Raw genomic sequence first — 12,585 nt, 5'->3', positions numbered from 1 at the left:
TTGTAGAAATGTAGGTCAAGTCTTTTAAAAAGTACCTCTCAAAACCACTGTGTGGTGGTTTATTTTTTGTGTGATTAATACACTGTCTGCACGTGCTATGGGCTACTTCCTATTTTCCGGTCTCTCACTGTGCACCTGCAGTTTCATCGCCATCATATCCTCTTTCTCTCAGGCTCATCAACATCTAAGCCAATCAGCCAATTAACCACTTCCCCATCTCCACGCATGAACCTGAGTGCCTCTTCCTCATCGGCCCACCTCAACCACCCCCTCCTCTCCCGATGCTTTCCACCAGATGGCAGAGGGACAAATCCATCATTGCTTGTGAGGAGTGTCACGTCTGTCACCCATCTTGGCGCAGCGCCTCGGGGCGTGTCCGTGCCAGCCCCTGAGCCAGGGATCATGGGCATGTCAGCTGTTGCACCTCCGATTGCCCCAGCTGCAGATGCTACTCATTTGCAGGTTAATGTATTTTGGGGGGAGTGGTGTCAGAGCGCTGGTGAGTGAAGCAAGCCAGCCGTTCAATTAGAGCAGAACAGATTATGGGGCTTTTTATATTTTGCACAGCTGGAGCTGCAGCCGCAGGTGGGTGAACACATAAAATGTGCAGTTGCGTCCAGAGTGAGGTTAGAAAACCGTTTCTTACTGTGAAAGTCGTGTTGTAGTTTTCCGTGCTAGTCGGTCTCTGGCAGGCGTATCGGGAAACTTTCACCTCAGGAGTGGGTGAAGAACTTTCTGGAATTGCGGCCACGGTGTCCTGTGTAAAAAAATAAATAACAACGGACCGATGAACACACACAAACACAGTCATATATTGTCATTATTTCTGAGCTTTTGCAAGTTGTTGACAGGCTAAATGTGTGTAAGGTTTCTCCTCACTATTGCCAAAGCCGAGCATTCAAATTGAATTACATAAAAATGCAGCCATTTGCCTTGGAGAAGTTATTTTTATGACTGTGTGTCTCCAGGGCAACAGGCTAATGACACTCATCTCACAGTCTGGTGGAATCCAAATCCATTACACTACCTAACCCGTGGCATTACAAATCTGCTTGCCATCATCCAATTTGCCTCCTGTAAATTGCCTTTTCATTCTATGAAGAAATGGTTCCCCATTTGTAATATATGTGTCAAAAGGATTACCAATGTAATATTAATATTCTTGCAGACGATTAGAAACTCACAAAAGAGAACATTGTGTCCATAAAATTGCCCATGGAATAGGTGGGAGAATGATACAGAAAGGGGAGGAAGAGGAGGAAGAGGAAGATGAAGCGATTGTCGCCACACCGTGTTGACTGGGATCGATGCTGCAGAAGGAACAGGAGTGTCTCAGAAAGATAATGAAATGAGCTGGTACCTCTCACAGAGCTGGGCTGAATCAATCAGTAAGGGATTCATAAAATGTTCATCATTTATTCTCTGCCAGGAGCCCTTTCGGTTTTCCCCCCCAAAAAAAGGAATAAATTAATATATTTCATGGTACAATTTTTCTGCTAATCAAAAGTAAAACTGCCCTGGAAACTCCCTAACTGCACTGCTTGTAAATACAACAGGAGGTTCTCCCTCACTTTTCCACCTCAACTGCAGTTTGTTTAATCCAATATGGGATTGTGCATCCATGGAGACAAGCGTCTGTGCATCAGCATGCAGAAGTTGCTTTTCCCATCTGGCCTTGGTTATTATACAGGCCCATAACTCTGTGGAAGCTCTAAGACCGATCAGATAGGCAGAGAATCCCCTCCTGGCCTCCTCTCCAGTGTCCTCTCCACCTTTGCTGTACGACTTAGATGTAACTAATATGTGCAGTCTACATGCCGCAGCTTCATTTCTCCACACACCATCTGTTGAGATGAAATGGTAACCACTGTAAGCGTTGCGAGACCTGGCCCACTCCTGCACCCTCCTGTAAACCGGAGAGGCACTCCAGGCCATCCATGATAATGGCTGTCACGCAGAGTGCACTCAGGTGGGCAGATGAAATCCTCCTGGGCTGCTGAGCAGGTCAAAGGTCACAGAGGCTCCACTTCTGAAGGGAGACTGCTTGTCACAGCACACACAAACCTACACCTGGATCCCTTGCCATTTTCTCTGCTTGCTTCAGATCACATTATCAATATGTTTTCCATAGCTACACAGTTAACACGCAATTTAACAATCCTGTTGATTGGCTCTGACTGCCTGAGGTCGGGGGAAGCAGGGGCTGAAAGAATTAATGTGCTGCAATAAAAGTATTTAACTTATCTGAAAGGGTAACAAAAATCAATATGTGGCGGGCAATGTTGATAGTGTGGCGAGCCACGATTATACAAACGCATGGAAACTGAGAAATATAAAAATAAATTCAGATCATTATGACATTAGTGAGCTTGAGGCCGTGATACCGGTGTTTTCACGTGGCTGCGTAGATGCACTCAGCTGCGTTCACACCCACACAGAGCCGTCCACTTGTGATCGGACCACACGAGATTGATGTCAAAGCCTGCTCTGGACTTGTCCCTGGTGTCTCTGAACTCTGAACTTTGGAGGCCATGGTGGCAAAGTGATCACTACATCATTCCTCCACGTGCACAATGTTGTGAAGAGGATCTCTTCAAGGGTCCTCTAAAAGAGCAGACATTCCTCTTGTTTAGGCTGCACTGTACTGGCCCCTCAATTGACATTGATTTTAAGATCCTTTTACCCAAATCCAAAGCTCTTTTATTCATTTTTATTTATGACATAACACCTTCGTACATTTCAAACACTTTCTTATAAAACGCTTATAAAATAATAAATTCCCTGACATTAACTGATACTGGTACGAGTTGAGAAACCATAATTTACAACCAATGAATCCTCTAATACTGCGGCACATCCAGAAAAGTTTCAAGCTTTGTTGACAGTTTAAAAAATGTACTCAAGACAAAGCTGATTCAGAGAGGGCTTTGAGTGAGTGTAAGTGCATTTTTTATGTCATCTAACCAATGAGTGAAGCCAGACACATGCTCCCAAGCTACATGCAAACTAAATCCTTGGCAATGATTTCCTCTTATTGCCTTTAACAGCATATTCTTCCATCTTCCCACCTATCCACTTAAATAGGTTAAACATCTTCTCTGCAAGCCAAAACGTGATGGCACATGTTACATTTCAATGCATTTAAAGCTTAAAATTCCTCCCTGAATTCCTATAGAATATTTTTGACAAGGAAACACATTGAATTTCCAGACTGTCAAACGGAGCTGCAGGCAAATGTGGCTGAGAAGTAGCTTGTATGGGGAACATTTTATCTCTATAGCTCTATGCAGATAAATGCCACTGCGCATTACCTTGTTGGCTTCGAAGAGGAACAGCATCACAAAACAAGCAGAGAAATGGGCTTTTGGTTACCCGGGGAGCTGGGTCAATAAATGCCAGCATGGCCTCGTTAGCCTCGTCACTTAATGATGCAGTCAACTCGAAGCATGCCACTGATGTGCCACGCTCGCGTGCTTATGTAAAAACAATGCCATTGCAAGACAAAAACACTTGTGGGGTATTTGGCAGTCCCATACACAGTGAATGTCACTGTGACCGTTAATGCCATCACAGGCAAGCATAACTCCGGGAGTTGAGTATTTTCCTCTTTCCGCTGTGGGAGGAAAAAGAAGATATATATATTTCTTTACTGTGGATCCATACGCCTCATAGTGCCATCCACAGGGGGAAATGTGTGTTTCAATGTGTTTCAGTTAGTGGGCTGCTCGGAACCCTGACATCCAGCTGATGGCTTTATTTGACACTCCTTTGCAATATGGGGGGAGTTTCTGTTGCTATCAGCAAGGTGAACTGAAGCACTATGAAAGAGACAGAGGGAGGTTAAATTTGTTCTCCCTGTCAGGGAGCTTACATTACACATTTAACATTATAGTTTTGCAGGGTGAAAAGAAGTAGCTTATAACATATAGACCAGGGATGTCCAAACTACGGCCCGCAGGCCAACTACGGCCCGCCATCCATTTTGAATTGGCCCGCATCAATGTCTTAAAATATAATTTTTTTTTTTTTTTTAATTATAACAAAAAAAATGTAATTTTTTTTTTTTTAAACTAACAATTTAGTAGCACTTAAATGTCACTTACTTATACAGCTTTGTGTTGCTTTATTTTTAAAGAAATGTTGCTTTCTTGATTCTCGTTGTTCTACGTTTGTACCCTCGGGTTGATGCACTTAAGGCCGCCGCATGCCTGTGTGTTTTCAGAGACATGCAAGAAGGGGTACGCAAGCATGCAAGAGCCCCTTGTGCCGGCCTTTATTGTAAGTCGCTTTGGATAAAAGCATCAGCTAAATGAAATGTAATTTAATTTAATGGACTATGGCCCACTGTATTGCACTTCTCAGCCCTGACTTGCCAGTTGTCCCTCAGAACGCCGCCAAGTCCCTCAGAACGCCACCAAGCTGCCACACCCCCAACCCTGAGAGAAGCGGTTGAGTCGCACTGTCAACAGTCCGATCCAGGGCAGGGGGCGTGGCGGCGTGAGTGGCACAGTCCTTCGTATATTTCTTTCTATATGTGGCCCTCGGGACAAAAAGTTTGGACAACCCTGATATAGACATATATTATATGGAGGAATAACTTCAGAATATGCATTTCCTGTACAAAAGTTAGAATTGATTCTTTACTCAACTAATTAAATTTGACATGTATAGCCGCCATTTCCAATTAAATAAATCCTGCCATATTGCTAACCCTATATCTGCATGGATACTACACTGTTAAAAAATAAAAGTTGTGTCAACTCAAAATTGTGAGGCAACAAACTTCAGTAAATTTTTAAGTTAGGCAATTAAACTTAACATTTTAAGTTTTATTATTCAGTTTGCTCAACTTTCAATTCTAAGTTGTCATAACTCAACTCCTAGTTGATGTAACTTTAAATTTTACGTTGTAGCAACTTTGAATCCTTACTTCTGTGAACTTGACTCAGAGTCGACAAAACCTATATTTTTAAATTGTAAAAACTTTAAATCCTTACTTCTGTGAACTCAACTTCAAATGATGTGACTCTTAATTTTCCATTGTTGCAACTTAGATGTTAATAACTTATATTTCAAAGTTATAAAAACTAATAATACTTCTTTAGGCCAACAATTGAAAGTCGGATTTTTAACAGTGTACTAACCTGAACGAGATGTCTGGTCTCGACAGCAACAGGCCTCCCCTCTCTCATGCTGTCAGTGAACCAGCTGATGTCCAACACGTGCATGCTGGGTAGATTCTTTAGATCACAGCCCTTCAGCCACGTCCACAGTGACAAAGCCTGGCTGTTCTCTGACACAACATGAGTGACCGCATCGCTGAGGAGAGAGGAGAAGAGACCTGTCAGAAGGGTCACGGCTCAGTGTGTGGTCTTGTTCAGGTCAGTCAAAGCTCTATGAATAAGGACAGTTTTGAGTTCAAGAGGAACAGAAGACACATAGTTTTTACCTTTTAGGTTGGGAGAGTTCACTTTTAAGCTAAATGTTGCTTACTTGCACGTCAAGTCGACAGCGAAAAACCTCTGCTTGTTGGATTCTGTAACATTTAATTTAATTTAACTTTAATATTTACTCTCTTTTTAGCTCGGGTTTGGTTCAGTTATGTGATCATTCCATGAGTGACTCTTTTACAAGAAGTAATGTGATCAACTGTCAATACAAACATTAGGATTATGATAGCAGCTTAAACACACCTGAGAGTTTGGTGTCACATGCTTCTCTAAGATATTTAGTGACAGCCAATAAGTGAGGATTAGAAGTTGAGTTTTGATCAAAACATTGTTGTATAATATTCATCAGGAGGTTACCACTGTTTTATTACATTTGACTGACAACAGCCCAGCACACACATGCACACATGTTAAAATGATCATTGGTGCGCACAGGCATGTTACATCAAGACATCCTACTCCAAAAGCAGTAAGGGTTAGGGTTAGCACAGAAGCACAGATAAGAAACACCAATGTGAAAGAACAAAAACTGTTCCAGCATTACATTTTGTTTCTATGCACAAGCAAATAACCTGATATGTGTTTCCAAGGCCTAACCCTAACCCTTAGAAACCTTTGGAGAGTGAAAATGTTCAAGTGCGATTTTGAAAGCTCAGATCTCAGTATTATAATCTTACTCATGCTGTTTGGGGAACAGCACTGGGTGAACGATCAGCACAGACCCTCAGTGTCACTCTCAACTGTTTGATAGCTGAGCGCTAAACTCATTCAACCAGTGCCTTCTATAGCTCTGCAGAGACTTCCAACAGACAGTTTTTATCATGGCTTCCTCCCCTCTGCTTCCTTCAACAGTGTGTAAGTACCGTACCAAATCAGAGCGCCCAGCCGTACATAATTACCCTCTGCACACTCCTCCTCTTCCTCTCTCCTGCCGTGGGTAAATCAGCGGAAAGACTCCTTAAGGGGAGGTCCCAGCAGAGCTCAGGCTGAGGCCTAATTGACCAAATCACTGACAAAACTAATCCTCTATCTGCTTGGCATATCAGTCAGGCCGCTGATGGTCCTTGTTTCTTTAATTTACAAAGAAAATGATAAATACATGGAATTATCCAACCAACAGTTTGGCGGATTTAGGGGACACAAAAGCTTAAAATTCAATTGTATGTCAAAGTAATAGATTTTTGGGTAAAGGGATGATTTCCTTTAAAACTGCTGAGGGGTTGAGTTGCTATGCTGGAACATGATTGAAGATCTAAGGGGGGGGAAAGCACTCTATGCTCGTGTCATGTTTACCAAGATATAAAATTGGAACCATTATCTTAATGCGGAGCCACACAGAATGTAAAATGGCAGATTGACATGCAAATGAGGTAGAATGCAAGCCCAGCACCAGATGAATCAGTGGGACTCAGCCCAGACACAAGGACAAGCTAAAGTCGATGGGCTTTGATATGGAGAACTCTCTGGATCTCATCTCTCTGCCCTGTTCCTGTCAGCCGCTACCCGCCTGTCCCTTCCAAAAGTGAAAGACAACAAACAGATCAAAGACTGAATGTGTCCATAGCAGGTTTCATTTGTTTGTCTTTAACAGCTGCGCTTGTAAGACATCTAATTATTGGCTACACAATCACTGTAATAAGACAATTCTTTAAATTTACGAATACATACATGAATTTAATTAGATTGAGCTTTTACATCCACGGCATATTATGGAAGCATGCAGCATTATAATAATGGAACACTTTGAACAATTTCCCCTTAGACTAATAGTACTCGGACTAAGTAGCTGTACATAATAGAAATGTTTTTTTGTTTTGTTTTCCAGTCTTTGGTAGGAGTGCTGTCTGGCATGGGAACATGGACTGTTCACAAAGTTATCAGACACGTCTCCACTTCCTCCCACTATCCAGAAATTAGGCCTAAATATCTTGGATATGGCCGCTGCCATCTTGTGCCGATGATGTCAGTTTGAGTTAGAGTTTTTCCTGTAGTAGTCAGGGGATGGAGCCGTGGTATCGAGATACTGCTCAGTTTCACCCTGTTTTCTTAGCACACAATAACTAATTAAAACCAAAATTTACTAAAAAAAAACTGTGTGATAAAAAATACCAATAATTGAATGTGAGCCTTCCAATAATATTAAAGTGGCTGGGTTTATGACCTGTAAGCTAGCAAGCCAACAGGGGGTGATTGAGACGCTTCAGCTTCACTTTTGGGCAGCCTCATTCGTCCCTCTTTGTTTACAGTCTATGTTTGGGACCTGTTGGTTAAGCATAATATATAAATCATGTGCATGGTTGAGATACTTTTGCAGGGTTGTCATTTAAAAATGTCAGCTGCAAATGAGAAGTCTACTATTGTCTATGACCATCTGAAATGAAAGCTTTAAGTATAGCCCAAAAAGTTAAACCAGTATATTAACCCCCACTTGGAAGCACATGCTGTATATGCTGTCTGACAACTAAAAGCTTATTATATTAAACTATAGGGGACAGGGCTTAGAAATGGTTAATTATGATATCCACAGCCTCTGTGTGTGTGTGTGTGTGTGTGTGTGTGTGTGTGTGTGTGTGTGTGTGTGTGTGTGTGTGTGTGTGTGTGTGTGTGTGTGTGTGTGTTTGTGTGTGTGCGAAAGAGCATTTATTGCAGCTCATCAATCAGCCAGGATAAACATGTCGATATCTGGATCCAAGTTCATGTGCATCAGACTCGAAATTAGGACAAGGGGGGGCGACTGGCGAGTGCATGTGCTCGAGCACATTCCTTCATGCACGGAGGAATGCACACAGTGCATCAGACCATATGCTCAAGGCAGTGTGCCTATAAGTTGTGTGAGACTAGATAGGGGAGGTGTTGTTATCAAGCTGCAGCTGATATCAGTTTTGTCGGCTTGCAGAATTCATGACAGTTTGAGGCTGGCACGCTCTACTTCCTGTCGTTGGTTTCAAACAATTGCAACAAGCCAAGTGTAACCATAGGAGCGACCAAGCTGTGTTTCTGGGAATGCTGCCACGGCCAAGCTGGTGCACGGCTGGCAGGAACACTAAGACATGCATTTAAACACTCACACACACACACCTGTTGGGCATACTACACTCAAGAGCACCCGTTATTGACTACATATAAACACTTGTTCATTTCCTCTTAAGGGAAGTTTAATTTAGAAAAAAATGACCTCACTGAATGTCTAAAAGTAAAAGTAAAAACCCATTCATACACAGACATCTGCTCACCAGGAGGGCTCTATAAGTCTAAATTTACGTTGCCCGAGGGGCAGATTTAAAAAAAATGGAAGGTGGGCATCAACTGTAAGTCTATCCTCAGATGAACCTTCCTCTGAGGCGCTGTGGACGTCAAGCAGAGGGCTTCTGCTACATCCACAGTTTGGGATTTAAGAGATACTTTCAATTAGGGACAGAAAAACTGATGAAGACACTGCTTCCATAATTACCACACAATAGATATTTCATCATCTTAAGAAACAAGCTTGCAAAAAATCTCCTCTTAAGTGCAACTTAACAGAAAACTTTCAACCAACTCATTAAAAAAGTTTGTGTGGGCTTAGTTGCCTGTCTTCCAATGTTTTCGTTTTCTCACTGCCAACAAGCTGTAGCTTGTTCAGCCCATTTCCTCCCCAGCTAAACGTATTTATGTAGGAGCTGAGTTATGGCTCAGGGGGAAAATCCACTAAGGTGTAGCAAAGGCAGGATGGATGCCCTGACCATGTCTAATCAAGTATTCATGGGACAACAGTGGCTCTTTAATTAGAAAATTAAACCTGAACTTCATATAAAGAAGTGGAAGGTTAAGAAAATGTCACAAAGTACATTGAAATTGACACATTTTCCAGGAGAACAGTCATTTAGGACATAGACAATGATATCTGAAATGAAATTTGTTGCATTATCTGTCATTTGTTCTGCTTTTACTGACAACAAATTTAATGTTCATTTAGCTCCAAAAACCTTTTACCTGAAATCACAGCCGAGCTCGAAACAGGCTTTTAAACGGTATTGCGACCTTCCATTTCACTAGGGTAACAATAAGTGCTTGAAAACCAAGATCAAACCATTCTGGCTGGTACCAGAGCAAAAAAACACAAAGCCGGAAAATAGTCCAACTCCCCCTGCATCCCTCTGAACTCGACATTAGTGCGGTTCTTTGAGCTTCACATTCAAAAGCTTTTAGGAGCCAAGCCCTGCTCAGTCAGTTAACAATAAAATGGAAAGCTTTTTCGAACCTGAGGACATCCTCCACAATAAAGCCCTTTGACCTGGCCAGTTGGGTCAGAAAGCTTCTCCTGCTGTTTCCCATTTTCCTCTCCACCAGATACAGTCTTGCATCCTGAAACTTCACCTTTTCAGGCCTGGAAACCTTGTCTTCCACCGGCTTCCGCCTTTTCCTCACACGAAGCACAATGGGAGCCTGGATCATCTCTTTTAAGACAAGGTGTCCAAAGTATTCTTGAACCACTAGGAATTTCTGGTGTTGTGAGCCTTTTCTGTAATTGTGTGATACTTGAGAAAAAACAACCAAGAAAAACACCCACTTTGATAAGGCCACAGTTGTTTATTTGACAGTTGTCGCTTTTTTTGCCCATGGTGGGACTGAGAGTGTCAGTTGAAGCGGGGTTGGTGAGAGTTGGCAGAAAGGAAAAGCTTCTGGCAACAGGTGTTGAGGATTTGGTGTTTACCAAAAACCACCTGCCAAGATCGAATGATCGAGGATGTGAAGAAAACAAAAGATATAGAAAAAAAACTTTTGGCATGGCATTATTCACTTCTAGTTGTTCTGAATGTTGTGGCAGAAGTAAACATGGCTCCAAGTAACTCAAAAGTTTTCATGCAGTTTTAACTCCACTCTCTTGGCTCGGGTAAAGTCTCACTCCTGGGAGATGCCTGAATTCTGGTCACCTCGAGAAACCCCTCACAGCTGTCCTGCCATGTCCAGTCCGTCTCGCTACTCACCGTCTCATTATGTCTGGACCAAGTCTGCGCCATCTGCTCCACCACTTTAATTAGCTTACTGCCCAAAATAAGAGTCTTTGTGGGCATTTCCCCTAAGACCCCACAAACTTGTGCGGCCTCTGCAGAGATACATGTAAGCCAGTGTGAACAGGTAAAGCGCTGAATGTGTAGAACTAAGGTACATAAACAGGAAATGGATTTAATCAGTAAAACTAATCTATTACTTTTGTTTACAAAGAGATAAGCACCACACAGTGCGTCTGTATCACTTCACCGAGAACGAATGATTTGTAGATTCAAACGAAGATGGAAAAAAAAACATAATTATAGGTCTTGATTAGACTTTAATCTAATTACCACTCTGTTCTTCTCTTCGGTTTAATAAGCACACTTTGCTTCTGTCTGCTACACACAAAATATTACACAGCTCTCATTAGCACAGAGTTGCCGGGGTTAACGGGTGTCACAGGGCAGATGCGACTAATTGTTTGACAATTTAACACGTTATCATATATGTATATGAAGGTCCTAGCCCCTGTCCAAACAGTGCCTGATGAAATTCTAACATCACTGTGACAAATGGCTTTAACACTGCCAGGAGAAATCCCTGCGAGGAAAATGAACCTAATTTCCCATCTAGCTTCATATATGAGTGCATGATAGAATGATCTTATAATTAAAATTATCATACATATTCAGTTTGGTTAGAAAGGACAATGTGGCAGTGAGTGAGACCGTGAGCCAAACTTGGCTCGACTTTAATTTGAGTAAAAACCACAGGACTTTATTTTTTATGTAAAAATTCTCTCAGATACTAAATATGTCACGAAATCTGTACAAAATTGTGCTACAATCTTGTGATATTTGTATTTGAATGTTTGTATTTAATGCTGGTAAACTTACTCATTAATGATGCCTTTACTAAACGATTGGTTGAAATTTCTTTCTCTAAGCTTTAAAAGGACAAACACAAATACAGACGAACTGAATGCACAGTGCAGACAAAAAGCTCCATTCATTACTGTATGCATATATAACATTAAGCATAAATGATCCATGTCATATATTTGGATTCCTGTTTTTTTCATTCTCATATTTAATTCCCATATCTATCTTACTCACAGCGTTCATAACGCAGCTGGGTCCTGCAGGGAGAGTTGAGGGATTGGTCACATTTCAGCCCGACAGTATTTTACTCCCAAAGCAAATCAGGACCAAGTGTGACCCAAGGTGTCTTTGCTAGTTTTAGACTAACTATAATGGTTGTAATTTTCCCATCCAAAGTCAGTGGCAAGTTCTACCGTTATTTTAAGGACACATCATCAAGAAGGTTCTATGCACCTTCATTACGTGGTGCACAGAGAGCACACACTCTGCTTGTTCCACACACAGATGGTTGGTTTGTGTGCGTTCACTCCCGTGCACATGCGCCCTGTCTGTCACTCCCTGCTCTGCCACTAATCTACCACAGTGTGCACCTGCTTCTTAATGGAATGAAAGATGGCACTCGGGTTAGTTTGCTGAATGTTTTGCCAAAAAAACACCCATGATTAATTAAGACTCGGTAAATGGTATTTATGTTGCGCTTTTCTAGTTTTGATGATCACTTACAGTGCTTTACAGTTCAATTTTGCCATTCACCCGTTTACACACACATCTGTGTGCAGCACTCTCTCTATCACACATCACTGCCAGCACAACCACCAGGGACAATTTGGGGCTCAGTATCCTGCCCAAGGACCCTTCAGCACTCATATCAACCCTTTTCAACCAATGTGCCTGTTGCAGGAACTTTTCCCTCGCTTTATGTGCTTTAAACATGTTCTTTAAATGTTGAATTAGGAGCACTTAGTCTTTTAGGAAGGAAGTGAGGATAGCTGGAGAAAAAAATAGATATATGAAATATGATCTAACAAAGACTTGATGCTTGGAGAATACAGAGTTGTTTTGACAGCACTGTTTTCTTTCGTCTGTTGCCATATGGTGTCAGAAAGAGCCAGCTCCAGTATGCTTCTTGCATTAAATATGTTCAAATCAATAGCCAACAGAGCATCAAAAGAGAGAACAACTCTGCCTGAAGGTGAGTCATATTATCCAGTTTTCTTGCTGAACAGTTGCTGCTTTGTATCATCAATATTTGAGGTTGAGGATGCTTTGTAACAAAATAA

General features: G+C 41.8%; 1 protein-coding gene across 1 annotated transcript in view; it reads right to left on the bottom strand.

The window, feature by feature from the left end:
- Positions 1–9,884, bottom strand: part of dntt (deoxynucleotidyltransferase, terminal) — an 82,630-nt gene extending 72,746 nt beyond the window's left edge. Inside the window, exons 1-3 of the mRNA XM_062401511.1 lie at positions 9,691–9,884; positions 5,145–5,319; positions 647–757 (exon numbers count right to left, since the gene is read on the bottom strand). Of these exons, the coding sequence (XP_062257495.1) occupies positions 647–757; positions 5,145–5,319; positions 9,691–9,884 (480 nt within the window). The remainder of the gene's footprint in view (positions 1–646; positions 758–5,144; positions 5,320–9,690) is intronic.
- Positions 9,885–12,585: the final 2,701 nt, after the last annotated feature.

The sequence above is a fragment of the Platichthys flesus genome, chromosome 12 (genome assembly GCF_949316205.1).
Source record: "Platichthys flesus chromosome 12, fPlaFle2.1, whole genome shotgun sequence".
In the NCBI taxonomy this organism is placed as follows: Eukaryota; Metazoa; Chordata; class Actinopteri; order Pleuronectiformes; family Pleuronectidae; genus Platichthys; species Platichthys flesus.
This window is presented reverse-complemented; position numbering and strand designations above follow the sequence as displayed.